Source organism: Alosa alosa, chromosome 13, assembly GCF_017589495.1.
Source record: "Alosa alosa isolate M-15738 ecotype Scorff River chromosome 13, AALO_Geno_1.1, whole genome shotgun sequence".
Classification (NCBI taxonomy): Eukaryota; Metazoa; Chordata; class Actinopteri; order Clupeiformes; family Clupeidae; genus Alosa; species Alosa alosa.
In genome coordinates this window covers 14277608-14296231 of record NC_063201.1, presented here as the reverse complement: position 1 = coordinate 14296231, position 18624 = coordinate 14277608, and the positions used below count along the sequence as shown (strand labels likewise).

The 18624-nt window shown below is 42.9% G+C and overlaps 1 protein-coding gene across 1 annotated transcript in view; it reads right to left on the bottom strand.

Moving 5' to 3' along the window:
• The window catches only part of eif3ea (eukaryotic translation initiation factor 3, subunit E, a), a 56211-nt gene that overhangs the window by 35860 nt on the left and 1727 nt on the right, over positions 1-18624 (bottom strand). Inside the window, exons 4-5 of the mRNA XM_048260012.1 lie at positions 14926-14968; positions 8181-8285 (exon numbers count right to left, since the gene is read on the bottom strand). Coding sequence (XP_048115969.1) covers positions 8181-8285; positions 14926-14968 — 148 coding nt within the window. The remainder of the gene's footprint in view (positions 1-8180; positions 8286-14925; positions 14969-18624) is intronic.

Here is an 18624-nt window from a genome sequence, read left to right as displayed (position 1 = left end):
TCTACGTTAAACGGTTGAAGATGCATTAAATGCGTTAGAAGAAGAATAAGAATAAGCAGAAGAAGAATAAGAAGCCTAGGAAGAACAGTACAGTGCATTTTCATGCACTGTAATAAATATAGCTGCAAGCAGCAATGAGGGGGCCAAGCAGGCAGTTCAGCAGTCCAGAAGTCCAGATTTGCCATGCAACTCAATGCCGTGGCATCAGGCATATAGCATTAAGCAGTCACAACAAGTTCCATGTCAAACAACCCAAGATTGGCTGAGTTACAAGGTCAAGTTTCACATCAAAACATAACTGATTTTGTGTGGCTGAACCAGGGCTGAGTGTTGCCGCCCCCTCACCCAGCCAACCCACCGCCGCAATCGCCCCTGCCCGTCCCCACCCCACCCTCGCCCCCACCCTTGCACGACGCATTAGAATTAACTGGATGGAACTCGCTGTCAACAGTTTCACATCAAAAATAAAAGACCGATTGAGATATGATCATGCTTGCTGTGATTTCAATGCCCCAATAGAGGTCAAAGGTCACCAAATTATTTGTGCATCATCAGGATGAACCAGACGGTTCTATGGGCTGCCATTGACCTCCATTGCAGAATAATACAGCAACTACAGGCCAAAATACATTTTTGCCAATTCCAGAGCCCCCTAGAGGTCAAAGGTCACCAAATTTCTTGGCGTCCTCCTGGTGGGTCCTGAGGACCATGTACTAAGTTTGGTTTTGATACATGAAAGCGTTGCTGAGATATGAGCTCACTTCCTGTTTGGCTTTTGCCGCGAAATTTCGATTGGCTGTTACAGGCTTAACGCTTCTGTCAATCGTTCCAGAAAATTAAACACTGATAAGGCAAGGTCTGAGGATGGTCTGAGCCAATTTTGGTGAAAATCAGATAAAATATGTGACCAGTGAAAACTTTTTCGTTTTTTGATTAAATTCAATATGGCGCCGAATCAATTATGTTGACATCACAAGTTGGCCTGGGTCAGCCTAAGGACATCCAAAAGTACTACCAGACACCACTAGTATGTTTTAATTCCAAACACATCAACAGCTACAGGCCAAAATGCATTTTCGTTAATTACAGCGCCCCTAGAGGTCAAAGGTCACCAGATTTTTTGAGTGCTCTACAGATGGGGATATAAGTCCATGTACTAAGGTTGGTTATGACAGATGAAAGGGTTGCTGAGATATGAGCTCACTTCCTGTTTGGCTTCACAAGATATTTTCGATTGGTTGTTACGGGCTTAACGGTTTTAGTTCAAGACAAACATCGATAACTTTTGTGCGGATTGGTCTGAAGATCATATGTATTAAGTTTCGATTAAAATCGACAAACTGTGAGGCGTGGAAACTTTAGTTTCACTTTCGATAAAATCCAATACGGGCGGAAAATCCATCATGGCGAAAATGACGCCATAGGGTGCGTTGAACTTCGGCTTGGTCCAAGGATTACAACGATACCACCTTTTTGACAATCGGCCATACGGGTCAAAGGTTACGTGCATGAACGCACATCCAACTTTGGCCTGTTGGTGGCTTAGAGTGCTTGAGTTGCCATCATGAAACTTGGTGACATTAATCATGGTACTGTCCCTAATAAGTGTGCCAAATTTCACAACTTTTTACCAGACGGTTCTATGGGCTGCCATTGACTTCCATGGCGGAAGAAAGTATAATATTAAGAAATCATAGAATCACAATGGGTGCCTTCGCAGCTTCGCTGCTTGGCCCCCAATTAGAAATCATAGAAACACAATGGGTGCATTCGCAGCTTCGCTGCTTGGCCCCCAATAAAGCTTATTGTTATATTATATTATTATCCCAATGTGTCCATAACAATTCTGATGCTGGCTGTAGTTAATCAGAGAGGAAGTCTTGCTAAGTCAGGGGTCAGGAAGGAGTGCATTTGCCTCGACTGGCCTGGGAATGACCTCAGGGCTGGCTCCTGTGGCAGTGTTGTGAAAGACCGCACTACTCATTTCTTTGTAGTTAGCCAAAAACATTTTACAAATGGAAACAGGACTTACACAGAGATCCCTTCAACCAGTCTGTGATATAGGATCAAACACCAGTCCATGAGATAACTTTATTTGAGATAAATTTGAAGATAACCTTCCAATAACCCTTTTCCTTCCTTGATTTAGTTGGTCCTTGTTTCCTCTCTGTGAGCCGACTTCAGTTGGGCCCTCATGACAGACCTGTGCCCCCTCCCCCGTCCCTTCCAAGCTGAGGGATGAGTTGACTAAGCGGGCGGACTACTGCCTGTGTAGCCACTTCTCCCTTCTCCAGCAGCCAGCGGTTTGGCTACACGTCAGAGGGAGTGAGAGACGGGATGGAAGTGTGTGTGTGGGAGATGGATTTTGGGGGTGGGGGGTTAGGAGATGACGAGGAGTCCAGCAGAACCTGCTTCTGTAGGAGTCGCAAGACGTAAAAGGAAATATTCGGCTTTCTGAGCAGCCTGCCCAGTCTCAAGATGTTAATTTTAAAAAAAAAAAAAAAAAAGAAGGTCAAATTATAACTTGAATGAAACTGGTGAAAATCTCGAGACATGTTTTTTTTTTTTTTTTTTAAAGGAGAGCTTTTCAACACATCATGCATATAAAGGAAATACTAAATCGGCTGACATTTTGGGTCGTGTATGCAAATACTCCAGTGTAACGTTTGGGACACTGCCAGAAATGAACTTGATCTAGCATTTTCAAACAATTACAGGACTTTGAGAGTTGTTTAAATAACTCATGGATCATAATTCAAAACATGGGGTTAAACAATAATTGTTAAGCCAAACATTAAGTATTAAGCCAAAAGCATAACATCCTGTGAATTTCTGTTATAAAGCCCCTCACAGATCTTTGCACACTTCCCATATGGAAATATGAACTGGAGCTAACGAGACGGATCTCTGTGGAGACAATCAACTTCAAAAGGTTGTGTGCTGATGTTTCTAATTACAGCGAAAGGGAGACAAAAACAAACAAAAGCAAGGCAAATAATCAGCTGTAGGTTGGGACCGCTCTGTATCTCGGGATGATAATCGATCTGGATGTCAAGCTACACACCCTCCAGGCTCATGGGAAAGTCTGGGGATGAGGCCTGACTTCGCAATCGGCCGTGATAACAGGGCCAAAACCAGACGCGGTGACAGGCAACCAGGAAGCTATAGTGGGTGTCCTCTGGCCAGCCACAAGGCTCTAGACCAAAATCCAGACCAGAGCCAGACTTCCCTTATTACTGCCCACTGATAGTCAGTGGGCAGAGGACAGAGCCTATAGTAATCTAGGCTACAAGACAGATCACATGTCAAGTGGAAGTGAACCGAAAACAGGATCAAAGGCCTCTGTGGAATTACCAAGATAAAGAAAATAACAAACTAAATTAAAAATAGTCTAAAATCCCAAATTAGTTAGATACTACACTTGTCCCAAGGGAAATTTAGGATTATTAGGGAATTATTAGGAATATTAATGAATGCAATAAGAACTACTAGGCTAATATTTTATGATCTAGTCTGTTGTTTTCGAGAAAGCTCCAGCATTATTCAGGGGAGATGGACAAGGAGGTACTGTATCCATGTATCTCCAACAACAGCAGAGAAAGAACACAGAGTTTAAAAAACAAAAACCTGAAGAGTTAGGTAGGCACTGACCTACCCACTCGCAACACTGGACCCTTTTGATCAGGAGTAACACTAGTTGGACAGTTCTAAGTGACTTTTCAAAGTCGAAACCTCAGAAGTGAGATCAGCATTGACTGAGCAAACGTGCATTTGAGGGTGGAGGCATATGTGTTGCCAGTATAAAAGGTCAACATTTCATTTCTAAATGGATTTGTTTTTTCCCCCCCTTCTTTTTTTTTCCTGGAAGTCCCTGCCTGCTACCTTTGGCAGGGATCCATGTCATTATGGTAGCTTTCTCCACACTGCCAGGCTTTCAGCAGTGGCCATGCAAGAATAGTTTCAATACCTGGGTTTTTCCAGCAGTTACCTTAAGTTTCCGTTGGGCTCTTGAAACGGGTGCATTTTCACTGACTGACCAGCAACAATAAATTTACTGTGCAGAAGATCCGACGGGACACTCAATCTTTATTCTCAACATTCAATCCCTGCATTAACAGATGATATGAATAAGTTGCTCTTTTCGCACCAGGCTCCCACTGTAACAGGACCTCGGACTTGGATTTTGCAAGCCTGGCTTCCTCCGTTAAATGACTGTTTTCCCACGTTAAATGAGTTCTGGAGCCTAACCTCTTCAAGAATACTATGGCAGGCACAGAGATGGGAGGTCCAGAGCACACCAAAGAGACGCAGGGGGGAAAAAGATGAGATAGGTATTCACAATATAAAGGGTCTTACTGGTTAAATCCATTCTTCTGAGAAATCCATCCAACGCCAAGAGACACAGCCACAGTATTGTGTTACAAAGTGCTTGTATGCATTTTGTTCTGAGAGGGATTCTGAAATGAGAGGCTAATGATTTAAAGAAAAAGAAATACAGGCAGAACTTACAAGACATAACTATGCCAGAGCAATTTAGCTTTATTTAGACTGAGCTGAAATGCCATAAACAAGTCTCCTTGCAGGTCTGGCGCAGAGGTAGTGGTGGTGGTGATGGTGAAGGAGGAGGAGGAGGAGGGACGGGGGGTCCTCATTTTGTTGAGCGCTTTTGATGTGCTTACTCTCAAAATCCTTCCATTTCTCTTGACTTCTTCGTGAGGAGTTAACCATCCTCCCCTTGCTTGGGAACTCACGGTCGTTTGAGAACGCGGGGCCGGCAGCTTTGTACCATCACTCACAAAAATCAATGCAATGGAGGAGCACCAACTGCTTTGGGTTAAGAGGCTGTTTACAGACAAGAGCAGAGCGCTGATCCCTGTGCCAACCCGCTCAGAGACAGTCCGCCATAATAGATGGGCAAGGGAAAAGAGAAGAGCGCCACACAATGCAGACGCTCGGGCAACAGGAGAATATCCAGTTTCCATTAGAGCCGAATGGAGGAATTTCTTTCCAATTGCTACACAGCCATGGTCTTTCTCTAATAAATTATGCAAAGTATGGAGAGCTGATTTGGGTTGTAATCCAAGGCTGACCTATGATGTCCCTCTCTTTCTCAGTCACCACAAAACCCACTGAGGGACCAGCACAAACAAACAAACAAACAATTGCGTAAGCGGGTACAGCAAACATATCATGATTGCCGTAAGCAAGCAAACCTTTGAGACAGATTCCTTGTGGCTGCAACAAGAATTGTACATCATTAGCTACACATTCAGGTTGTCCAATATGGTGGGAAAAAATAAGACTTCATTGAACTAATCACATGAGCCAAGAAACTCTAACCACTTTCCAGCAATCATTTTTGCAATTTCATAGAACAATGCCATTCAGCGTTGACTCCTGAAATACAATCTTTATGAGGAACAGCATGCTGACATGCATCATGGGCTTATTTAAACCAACTTAAAGAGTTTTGCATGTTTTTCTCAATACGCATGTACAAAGTTAGGCAAATTTCCCCATGAATACAGTGTTGTCTTCAACAGTCTCTGAGCCGCTAGTACAATGTTCTGGGGAAACATGTATTTCCAAGAATTAGATCAGAGGGCTAAATAACCACAGACTAGCAAATCAGTCTGAATTCTGTACAATTCACATTAAGGCGGCCAATAAATCAGAGCAGATTCCCTAAAAGGACCAAAAGTTACCTCAGACAACATCATTCATCAGAAAGGTCAACACATTGTTTTGTTATTAAGGCCTATGGTCATTTACTTTGACCATTAATTTTCATTCAACCGTACTGGCCAGGCAGTCAGTGTAACAGAATGACCAAAAGAGACTTTTTGTTTGTTTGTTTGTATAATTTAATCAGATTTAGCTAGTATAAATGAAAACATTCAGGAGAAATTTTGCTAAGACACACTAGACTGAATTTTCAGAAACACAAGCAATATGGTGTAAAACCATTAAGTCCCTAAAATAATTTTTAACGGTAAACTGAGCCTTGTGAGCATCCAACATTATTCACAGAACGCCAATTTTGGCTGTCTCAAACACAGTGTACACCATTAATACTATTATTTTTTTTTTTTAACCCCAAAATGAATGTGAATGGCTCGAGATGTATGTTTTAACTTAGCCACTTACACAACATTCCAGCTTTAAAATCATGCTGAGTGCAGTGGTTTGTCCCCACTAGACATAATAACAATAAAAGACTGAACCTCCCTCCAAGGCCTCATTCGCACAATTTCCATTCAATTGAAAAAGTACTATTCACCAAAAAAAAAGCATTCCCCCACATTATTAGACAACATGGGAATGTGAACTAAGTGACTTGGAATCAGAAAGAGCGAGGGGAGGAGAGAGAGAGAGAAAGCAAAAAAAAAGTTCAGGTACCAGGGTAGCACAATAGCCCAGCCAAGCGTGAAGGACCCAAGCAGCACTCCCAGCCCAGGGTACCCTTGACAAAAGGCACCTCTCTTCAGCCAGGATGGTAGCCTACCCTCCACAGAGTGTGGCCTTGAGAACAGAGCGAAGGAGGGGAGGTGGGGTGGAGTGGTGGGGGTTTATGGGGGTCAGGAGTCCATTCCCAGGGTTTCTCTTGAGTTACATGTTACCACTGCCCAACACACACACCACCATCCCACATTATTCCCCACCTGTGACACAACTGCCTCTCTCTCACACACACACACACACACACACCGAGTGGACTCCCGAGTCTGTCCCACTCAGCCATCCCTCTCCTCTCCCGAAGCCCCGCTTGCTATGCAGGCTCTCGCTCTAGTTCATCTTTCACTCATTTCTCCAGTCGGTGGGAGAGAGGCCACAGACACCCCAGGGCCAGCAATGAGCCCTTTGTTTATAGAGGAAATAAGAGGTACGCATGTGTAACGTCGATCCTGCCAGTACTCTCGGTGAACTGCAATTATCTACCCCCGCAAACCTACTTTGGTATTATCTGATTTCCAAAAAATATTTGACTGGTGAAAATTATTTAATCCCGAGGTCCCTTGAAGGACCTCTACATATCTTTAATGCACTTCAACCAGACCATAAGAAAAGTGACAAAAAAAGAGGAAACAAAAACAATACCAAAAAAAGTGATGTCTGGTCTCCAGTGTTTCGAAAGGAAACAATAAGCCACACACGCCGACACACAAAGAATGACAATCGAGGATACTTCGTTCACATGCATTACATCACCACACAAACACAGACGTGAGGTTTGGAGAACGCTTCAGTGATTTCAATAAGCAAACCTCACCGTCCACCAGCCTTCAGCCGAAAACCAGCAACCAGTCACAGTACTGGTGCCGAGTGGGGAAGATTGCGTAACTCATCCCCGGCTCAGCAGAACCAGGGAATCCTTAAGGGGGGAGCGCATGCCGGGCTGCAGGATCCCAGTCGGTAATCCACAGACGGCCGGGGCCTTGCCAGGGAAGCAAGACTAAGGAACAGATTATGGAGTCTGCCACTAAACACTTGGCCCAGTAAAAAGCTCTAACGGAGACTTTCAGTGGTCTCACCCCAATGCCAAAGACATGCAGGGCGATTTAACAGGGTTCTGACGTCACCCGCTCACAAGCAGCCTGTCAGGTTTTTGCCCCATGAAAGGGTGAAAGCCACCGACAATCAGAGGCACCCTGGCAACGGCATACCAAGCAACTCTTGGGTGACGCTGCGTTTTTCGAGATAAATCGTCAGACAACAACCGAGGATAGTTCTTAAGTAAAATCCCTTATGAGACCTAATCTCCATCATTTATAAAATAAAAATGCAATGTTAGATGCAAAGCCATTTCTGGCACAGGATAGGATTAATAGTCTTATTAAAAAGTAATTGGGGTAATGCATATCTCTGCTTCTTTAATTAACATGTGCCAGGCTTCCCTAAAATTGCTGGTCCATTAGAAAAGAGTTAGGAGAAGAAAAAAAGAAATCACTGACAGCATTATCCAAAAGAGAAAATGTACAGTTGCTTTCTTTGGCTTTGTTCTCTCCCTTATAGCTATTCCACCCCTCCTCACAAGACACTAATGACCATGTCTGAATAGATTAACAGAAAAAGTCAGAGAGAACTATTTCCTGACACAAAGCCCATTAGTATACTACAATAAGTTCTTAGCCATGTAATGCGTTCTGGGTTCTTCTGGTGACTGCAGAACAAATCCTTACCAGAACTCGGAAGAAGTACAGGTACTCGGCTGCTCCAGAGTAATTTCCACACTCATATTGGAACTTGGCATATCTGTAGAGGGTGTCCAAGTACTCCTGCCGGAACTATGGGGGACAAAGCAAAGGCACAATTAAAAATATCTGCCTTCACCATGACCTGAATGGAAGACATATTGGGCAATGTCAATATGTATACTCAAATATGAATAGTGTGGAAGCAGTACCTTCAGGGTGCGTTTTTTCCCCCAATGTTTTTTGTTAAATACCAACTCGCACTGTACGAGTAAATCGCAAATGATGTAAAACCAAAGCTCACGATTTATGTGCTCAAACTATATGGTCCGATGGTTAGCTACAACTTGATTGCTCACACTACTGTGTGAAATAAACTCGTTGGACCGACCAAACCTGGAATTGTGTGGCTATTTTTGAATAAGAATACGTCATCAAATCACCGAAATACCATATGCTTTCCAAGCAGAAAAGCGCTGACTTGCCCATATGTGTAGCTGGGGGTAAGCAACAGTTTGCTAAATTACATTGCAGCTGCACTAAGGAAAAATGAGCCGAATTTCATCAGCCTTTACCATTGCCTACCAATCACCTGCCTGTACAACCTCGGCTCAAAATTGCACAGTTTATGCCCAGCCTCTATAGGTTAATAATAATAATAATAATAATAATAATACCTTTAATTTAGAAAAGCGCCTTTCAAGGTACCCAAGGACACTGTACAATAAGGCATAGGCATAAGAAGTACAGTACATATAGCATGCAATCACATACATGGTTAGATTACACTGGCAGTATGGACAGTGCATTCAGGCAGGGACAATAAGAGAACAAGCAATAGGGACGGCACAGACACAGGCTGGACATGGATACAAGGTAGATAAAAACAACACACACTCAGCGGGGATACAGTTAGTAGACTGAGCTCAAAGTAAAGACCAAGTGAAGACAGATAAAAACAGGGAAAATAAAATAAGCAGTGCAAGTAGAAATCAGGGGGCTGAGAGGAAAGTTAAGCTAAAAAGATGTGTTAAGCTTTAACATTGCTTCCAAAGAAAGAAATTTGTCAAGTTTGGCGGGCTTGTTAGAGAGAAAGTTTGTACGTGTACCCCTCCTCTCATTTCACTGATAAATGAAGGCAATTAAAATAGTGGTGAGCACTTTTTAATTAATGGCAGTTAAGTACCCCATAGCCTAGTATTCTGGGATTTCAGTCTTGAAACCCTCACTAGAACATTATACCAATACAGTGCTGAAGGCAAGAGGGAGGATGGAATGTTTGATGGTATCAAAAGGCTGCACTGAGGTCAAGGAGGATGAGGATGGTGAGGAAGCTGGAGTCAGCAAAGAAGAGGATGTTGTTTGTGACTTTAAGAGGGCAGTTTCATTTCAGTGAAATCAGATTGGAATGGTTTGTAGAGGTTATTGGAGTTGAGGTGGGATTGGAAGTGGGCAGTAACAGCTTATAGAAGGACTTTTGACAAAAAAAACCAAGAGGTCTGAGATGGGCCAGTAGTTGTTGGGGATGTCAGGGTCAAGTATGGTATTTTTCAGTATGGGGTGACCGCAGCATGTTTGAGGGGATTGGGTACAAAGCTGGTGGACAGAGATGAGTTAATTATGTTAATGATGAGTGGTTGATGAGCAGTGTTGCCACAGTTACCTTGAAAAAGTAATCTGATTACTGATTACAGTAGCCTTGGCAACTAACCATCTAGTATAGGCCTGAGTAATATGCTAATTAAATTGTTAAAAATCACCTCAACAAGTCCATTTATAGGCAATCATTTAAACCACCTCAACAAGTCTTTTGCAATCATTTAACCCGCCCGTGAGCAATGCTAAAGTCACTGTTACAAACAGTGCAGTGTGCAATACTATCATTATGTTTTACTCTTATGAGACAATTGGGTACACTTTTGTGTAGTCTGATGTGAAATGGGTTTTAATGTTCCTTTTTGAGGGGCACTGACTCTGCCATGACGCTCCTGTTCCTAGATACACTAACTGAACTGATTAATTAAGTTCGGGAGAAAAGAGATATAAGCCCACCTACACTGAAAACTGATTGGTTGATTTAGCAAAACATACCAGGATGCTCTCTGTCTTGGATGCTTGCAGGCACACATGCACCACTCCTCTCTCTCTCCCTCTCCGTTGTGTCGCGCTTAAACTTAGATGCACACGCCATTTGAAGTCCGGTCTGGCTTTATGCGCTTGTTAGCTCTAGGTTCCGGGAGATTTTATGTAATTTGCGGGCGTCAGGATATCAATATGTGGGAGACTCCCAAAACTTCGGGAGACTTGTCTAGCTAGACAGCACTTTGTCGCCAGCACAGAATGTACAACGTACCTTAATGTTGTCATGTTTAGCTGACACAAACTCAAAATAATGACTTTAGATAAAACGTGCATCTCTCTCCTCCCTCCATTGTTGTTTACGTTTGTGTCGCTGCGTGGTTTTACACGCGAGTTGTCCTCATGCTGAAAAGGTTGGCATAGCCTACATGACGTTAATCCCCGAGACAAGAAGAAAGCAAAGAATATATCTTTTTACTAAGGAAAATGAAAAAATAGTAACGCACAGTGATTTAGATAAGTAACTTTAATCTGATTACTGGTTTGTAAATAGTAGCGCGTTAGATTACTCGTTACCGAAAAAAGTGGTCAAAATAGACTAATGCGTTACTAAGAAACGCGTTACTGGCATCACTGGTGATGAGTAATGATGTGTTTGTACTGTATTGTTGTCTTTTTATCCTATGCAACTGACTGCAAGACAAGTTTCCCTTTGGGATAAAAAAGTAACTGAACTGAATTGAACAAGATAGTGAGGGTAGGCAAGCCTTGATGGGAAATGTGGGGATCAGGTCCATGGGACAGGTTTAGGGCTTCATGCTGATGACTATAGAGAAATAATGGGCTTCTGTGATTTCGGTGAATGAAGAAACTGAGTGGGTAGGAGGTGGGGAGCGGTTAGGGTATGGTTGAGGTCCATGGGTGATGATGGAGGTGCAGAGGGCCAATTGATCATAGATATTGTCAATCCTGGTTCTGGAGAATGAAAAGAAGACGTTAGCACTTGAAGGTGGTGAAGGATTTGGTGTCAATGGGTATGAGAAGTTTGTTGAAGAATGTCTTAGGGTTGTTGGAGCCAGATCGGATAAGGAAAGAGTGGTGGAAGGAGCAAGCAGAGTTGAGAGCCTTTTTGTATTGTTGCCTGTTGATTTTGTAGGCATCCAGGAAGGTATTCCAAGTATGTGGTTTATTGACAAACCTGGGTAAGTTAAAGGAATTATCCGGAGTAAAATGCACTTTAGATCAATTTACGGATAATTGGGAGTACATACGTTGAGTTGACATCAAAATCATGTCATTCGGATGTGTTTTGAGAAAGTTCGATTTTACCGTTTTTAGTCAAAACTCGTTAGCGTGGAAGTGAGAAGGGCATATTATTTCACCGCTACAAAACACTATTTTTATACCTCTTCTACAGTCCCAAACAACATTACACTTACGTGGTAGTGAGTAGAGGGTCCCTAAAGCCAAACCGAAGTATCCCGAGGTCTTTATGTGGTCGGATAGAGTCCAGTATGAATTTCATCAGTACCTACCAGTACCTTTCCGGAAATGTTGCCATCTTTGCTGCCATCTTTAGGGGAAAGTCCGTAGGAGTCGATTGCCAAGTGTGGAGTAACACGCTCTGGAAATTCACAATTTCGACGCTGTTTACAAAAAAAAAAAAAAAAAAAATAGTCCAGTCTATACAACTTCATTTCAATTTCAAAAGAAATACTGGACTATGTTTTTTTTTAAAAACGGCGACGAAATTGTGAATTTCCAGAGCGTGTTACTCCACACTTGGCAATCGACTCCTACGGACTTTCCCCTAAAGATGGCAAGATCGAACTTTCAAAACACATCCGAATGACATGATTTTGATGTCAACTCAACGTATGTACTCCCAATCATCCGTAAATTGATCTAAAGTTCATTTTACTCCAGATAATTCCTTTAACTCAGAATAGGTGTTAACTTATTGTACCCCCCACGTGAACAGTGAGACTGGTTTTATTGGCGAGTCCTTCCAGTTCTCGGAACTTGGCTTTCAGGAGGCAGGAGTTGATCAGTGTTCCAGGGGAGACCAATTTCGTTCATAAAAGGTACACTATGCAAGATTTTCACCTTAAAGAAGCACTATGCAGGTCTGGTTATTCCTTCGCTGTTTCTGGGTTTTCGCCGGATTTGGGCTCGCATTTTTCACTACACAGCTCCCCCTGCAGCTTCGTAGCAAGTAACTGCTACGCTCTTCGAAACTACAATCTGATTACATTTTCGAGGCGCGATTGGATACTTCCACCGAGTCACATCCGATTTACCCGGACCGGGTCCAGAAAGTTGCATATTCGTTTTTTGCAGCGGAGAAGCGATAGGGGGAGACAAAGCACCCACCAAACGACCCAGAGAGTGTTGTAGAACCATCAGAACGACTCAACCTGCATAATTAAGGTCATTTTTGCTCAAATTGTTGCATAGTGATTCTTTAATATAACTTTTACAAAGCCAATTTGCTGGTAAACAAACTTGTAATAGGGGAATCATTCACCTAGCATAGCCATACAGCATATGGTCGCTAACAAAAGAACTAACGATGCATCTTCAAGAACAGCGCCCCGATCTTGCAAGAATCGTGAAATATTACCTTTTATATAGCTCTTGGAGATAGTTGTGGCTTGTTGTTAATCCTTTTAAAACATTTTCATTGTGTACAGGAGGAACAAGTCACGAGAAGTAGGCCATTTAAAAGTAAAATATAAATATATTGCGTATCTAGGGGGAGCTCTACAGTTGCCAAAAATAGCTGAACCTACATTGTTTACCTTTAAGGATGCAATGGTATTGAGAGAGGAGGAGAGTGCATCGTTGTAATGAGAGAGGGGAGTGGTTGATGGACTTGAGGTTCCTGAATCTTATGATGCATATATGTGGTGAGGTTAGGGTTAGATTTCAGTGTCCATGATGATAGCCAGGTGGCTGGAGATGGTGAGGTCGGTGTGGGTAAGATTGTTGATGGTGATACCAGAGGTGCAGCCCAGGTCCAGTGTGTCCTTTTCTCTGGGTGGGGAAATCAATGTGTTGGGTGATGTTGAAGTGTAGGTCACAGAGTTCGGTAGTGGTTTGGGAGTCTATGGAGTTGACGTTGATGGTGAAGTCGCTCAGCAGAAGAACAGATGATGATATGGAGTTAGGTTGCAAATTAAGTGACCATGGGTTTGAAAGGTGGCATATTGAAAAAGATAGGTGCTCAAATGAAGTTGGAGCGAAGATGGCTTTTATATTGGTTTTAATGGAGTCTTCATGTACTGTTGCAAAATGACTGCCAGCCCCCTCCTGTAGTGGTTAGGGAGTGTTTAAGGCGTTTTAAAGTTAGGAAGGTGTTTAAATAGTGACAAAGAAAGAGAGCTCTTTCCCTTGAAATAAGACTACTGGGTCATTGTTCACAAAATCACCCTGTGATAGATGTTAAAAACTATCCTGCATTTTGGGTCCATATCAAAAGCTATGTAAATGAAACTGTGGAAAACAAGAGGGAAATATGGCATGGCTCACCTCCCTACAGGTTTCCATAACAAAATGTCAAGATGCCTCAAGATACCAGGTTAGCGATCATGAGTCAACCACTTTCCAGGATATTTTGGAGCCATGCTAATAAGGACCATGCTTCAACCAAATTGGCTAGGCTCCATGCACTCATAACAAAATGGGGCACTTGACTTCACCTGAGAATCTAAGTGTTTAGTAATATTAATAATGCATGCTGGCTTAGCAAAAGTGTGCCTTCTAAAGCATTCCTCTCCCGTAACAGATCAGTGTTTGGGGGGGAATGTCAATAAAGAATATATTGAATCTTCTACAGTAGGCAACCTTTAAATAGAAACAGTGACACAGCAGATCTTATATATTCACATACATCATCACCCTTCATATAACCTTTTCAGTTACATATTATAAAAAAAGTGCAATTCATTCCAACAGCTCCAGTGCCACACTGACATTAACTCGGTCACTGAGCTTCAACCCCACAGCACTTAGTTGTGGTAATAGTTCTTCTCTTTTCTTCCCCCCCTCTCTCATAGAGCAGCTCCACTCCCAGCATGAGTGCCAATCCTTGTCACTATGAACTATGGCTCGCACCAGACTGGGACCCGTGGTTGTGTCGACAAATGCAATGTGGCTTTTGGGGGGAGTCGAGGGTAGGCTAGAGATGGAGTGGGAGCGGAGCAGGGACGGGTTTGGGGGAAGTGGAGGTACACTGAGGACAGGCCCCAGGTCAATGGGATGCCGGGGTTTTGGGAGTGGAGCGTCGTCAATGGCAAATATAGAATCCCCCGGCATTCTTGCGGTGGGACCCACGGGTCTCGCACTGTTCCGTTTATTCTTGACGACTCGCCACAGGATGAGACCGAACGTCCGCAGGCCTGCTGAGAGCCATAACTCCCCTCCACACACACACACACACACACTTGTTGGCTCAAACCCCTCTCCAAACTCCCCAACTGCGCCCCCACACCACCCCCTTCTGTAAGGGAGTTAAGACTTTTGGGAAGTCATTTAAATGGTCACCCCTGTTGGAGTTGGCCCCACCCACAGCGAAATGACACTCAGTTCACCCAGAAGTCATGAGAAAAAGGCCTGGAGATGGTGGCGGGCGGCGTGCACTGCAGGAACTTACGTTGTGCTTCTCAGCCAGATAGTCAAAGAGCATACGCCCATCCCTGGAAGAGAGTAAGAGTAGTTTGTGGTTAGTTAGGTCGGCCTGAGGTTGGTGGGCTGCTGGATTCTTTTGATTGTGCATTTTTTTTCCCTAATTTGGGATCAAACTGCCTTGCTTGTGTTTTCAGGAAGACTTGCCGAACAAGCCATTAAAAAAAAAAACTTTTCAGAGAAAGTTATCAAAGCTGACGGGAACGGTGCCATCAAGCCAACAGTCATTAATCACAACAATCAACAGACCAAAAATAGACCAACTCATAACATGTCACAAGCGAGTGGGTGGCGTATGCTACCAATCAGATGTTCCCCTGTGAATGACTAGGTACACAAGGCTGGTTGCAAATGCACACCACCATCAGGCTCCCACAGAATTGCATCCTGTCACATGTGGCCAGACTCTAATGAGAAAGCAAATGTCTTCCCTACACCTCAGGCAAATGAAGAGGTCGACCGTTTACTCCATTTGCGGGCAAAGGATTCAAAGGCTGTTTATAAAGGCGAGCTCAAAACGCTGTGCGCCTGCACCATTATACTGTCATATAGCAGATGCTGCCCCTTCTTGGGGGGGAAGCGGGGAAGGGGGATTGATCTTCCTTAATGGCTGTGGAAGAAAGATAAACAAGATGTACCTCCGCTCCCACTCTGCTCCTAAAGCCCTCCTATTTCCTCCATCTCCTCCTCCCTCTTCTGTGTGTGTCTTTATGTGTAAACATCTCAGAGAGAGAGAGAGACAGAGACAGAGAGAGAGAGACAGAGAGAGTGTGAGTGTGTGTGCAATAAAGAGAATATGTACATGAGCAGGCTAAAATGAGGCCTAGTCCACACGTACCAAACCTATCTATCTTTTTTCCCTCCGTCTTCCCTGGAACCGTATCAAGAATATTTGCGTCCAAACGGATCCATCTCAACACGTTACTTCATATCCCAGGCCTATAGGTGGCACTGTTTGTTACAGAAATTGACCAAAGCTTGTGCGCTGTGTAGGCCATACAACAGACAGAGTAGGCTACGACAAAACTGGCTAGTGCAAGGAAACCTGAATTGTTTGTGTGGACTTATAGTGAACTGTCAACTGTAAAACTGATAAACTTAATTTTTACGGTTTGTGAAGGGTGCAGTCCCGTCCTTTATTTGGCTAACGCAGGTACAAATAATCTCCTTTACTTTCTTTGGTTGTAGGATAGGCCGCGATTCACATTAGTTTGGCTATCACCGCAAGTGCATAGGCTACTAAAGGCTAGGCGTCCCAGGTTCTAGGCTATTCCGTCGCCACATTTATAATATTACTATAATACCTTCGTTAGAAACAGTCGATACTTTTGCCTGCATCAAATCGCGGATTCGCATTTAGTGCGCATCCCCAAAGGCTTAATATGAGTTCTAAGCGTCTTTGTATGCTCATATCTGACTATGAATGCATTTATTTATGTTGTTAGACATGTAAAATAAATGAATGACACTGGCACTACGCACAAATTAATTTAAACTTACACCGCACTTCCCTAATAACTTCTGACTAGTTCTCTCGCGTCACTGACAGTAGCTAGAATGCATTAAAAAAACACCGGGAAAAACAGTGTTCAGTCCACCAAGTCAAGCTATTGGCGCTGCGCTGCACCAGTTGTGATATTTATCCTACTGAGTGTAATCGTAGGTAATGTCATGTATGAAAACTAGTATTGTTAGGCAATACTATAAGTGTCAAGTCCAGGGCAGCTGAGGTGTGGCGATGACATCATCAATAAGCCTACACAAGTATGCGGTTTCGCTGTCCAAACGAACTTACAAGGGCTACGGTTTCAGATTTTTCCACCCTGGGACCAGGTTTCAAAAAAGTGCGGTTTCGGGCAGTGCGTTTACAGGATTCGTTTGGACGAAGCAAAACCGGTGCGTTTAACCCAAAAAGTGTCTCCGTGTGGACGGGGCCTGAGTCCAGGTTCACTACACTCTTGACTGCAATGTATGTGCTTCATTCATGCACACAACAGTCCAGCCCAGTGGCCAACTAGGCTGAGAGCAGCACATGACATAGCAATGACCAAAACATGATAGACTGTTTAAATGACTTAATGATCTTTGCTACCAAAGCTCATTGTCCTGAAGCAGTATTTAAGATGCCGAAACCATTCTGTATTTTTAATCAGGTAAATTTGTTATTGTGGGTTGATTTATTATTGTGGGTTGCATAATCTTGGCCTATCCAAGTTATCTTTCCTATGCAACAAAGGAGACCTCAGTTTTTGTGTACTGACTTGGACAGCCATACCTTGTCAGTCCCATGCATGTAGGCTAATGCTAAATTAGTGCTGATTATGCATCAAATAGGCTATATGGTATAATACAACTGAATGCCAAGGTTATCCAGAATCAGTATAAGCCATAATGTGACTAGTTAAACCAAATCGCCTTAAAATATAACATTGTTATTAAAGGAGAATTCCGGTGTGATATTGAGCTAAAGTGTGTTGAAACATGATACCGAGTGTGAACGTATGTCTCATAGCTCATCTCGGCTTGTCCCCTGCACTCAGAAAGCTGGCTCAAAAAGCTCAGAAACTGGAAGCAACTGGAATCCATGCATTTCCACGGAATTAATAATTAATAATAATTATTATTAAGTGCCGTGTCACATTTGACCCAAGTACTAACACACGCTGATTTTCCAAAGCCTTTCTAACTGGTAGCCTGATCTTTTCTTAAGGATTACTTTGTATGTACAGCACACCAAGCAAAAGTGATAGACACTACAACCACTCCTGACAGGACTTCAGTGGAAAACATTGGGACTAACATCACAGAAAAAAAGACATATAAAATTAAACTCAAAAATCAATCTTAGGCATAGATTAGGCATTACGCACAACTCTAGACACAACTTGATGGCAAATACCAGTGCTGAGCAAGAATTTCATGTTGCACTAAGCAACTTACAAAAAGCTAAATAGAAACATCCACATACAGTAAACCATTATCCGGTAAAATTGCCCAGTTATCCCTTGAGGGTCAGAATAGATTCAAGTTTTTAACCTCCCCTGCCATTTCAGGCTTCCAACAATCCCCACTGCCCATCTACATCAGATCCCTGCCACAATACCAAAAGAAACTTTAGCAGATAATCAAGTAAAAATGCCAAATTGAGACATTGCTCTTGACTTTAGATTGGAAACGGAGAGGATTACCATGACCTGTGATGAGTTTTGCATTGTCTTACAAATCCTGAGCTATCAAATATGAATCCCTGTGTAATAGAAAAAAGACACAGCCATGTAGCCTCCATGTCTGAAATTTTACTTAAGCTGCAAGTTGACTAGAAAATTGAACAATAACTCGCAAACGGTCCAATCCAATCGAAAACCTCACATTTCATAGGCACGCTAATCAGAACAATACCACTGCAGAAAGTAAAGAAATAAAGTAAGTAGGCTTTCATCCCAATGTTAAAATTCCCCAATTGGTTCATGGATTCATAGCATTTTAAAAAAGGAAGTGTCTTTGATGAAATGATTAGTGTTCGTCCAAGAGACCAAGCAGAGGATAAAAACCAAACTATTTTAATTATGGCAAAGTCAGCACCAAAAAATGAACTTAATAGCATTTACCACAGGGGTCTAATAGCCCTCCCTGCATTCACATGCTGACTTTGCTGAGGGAGTTTGTC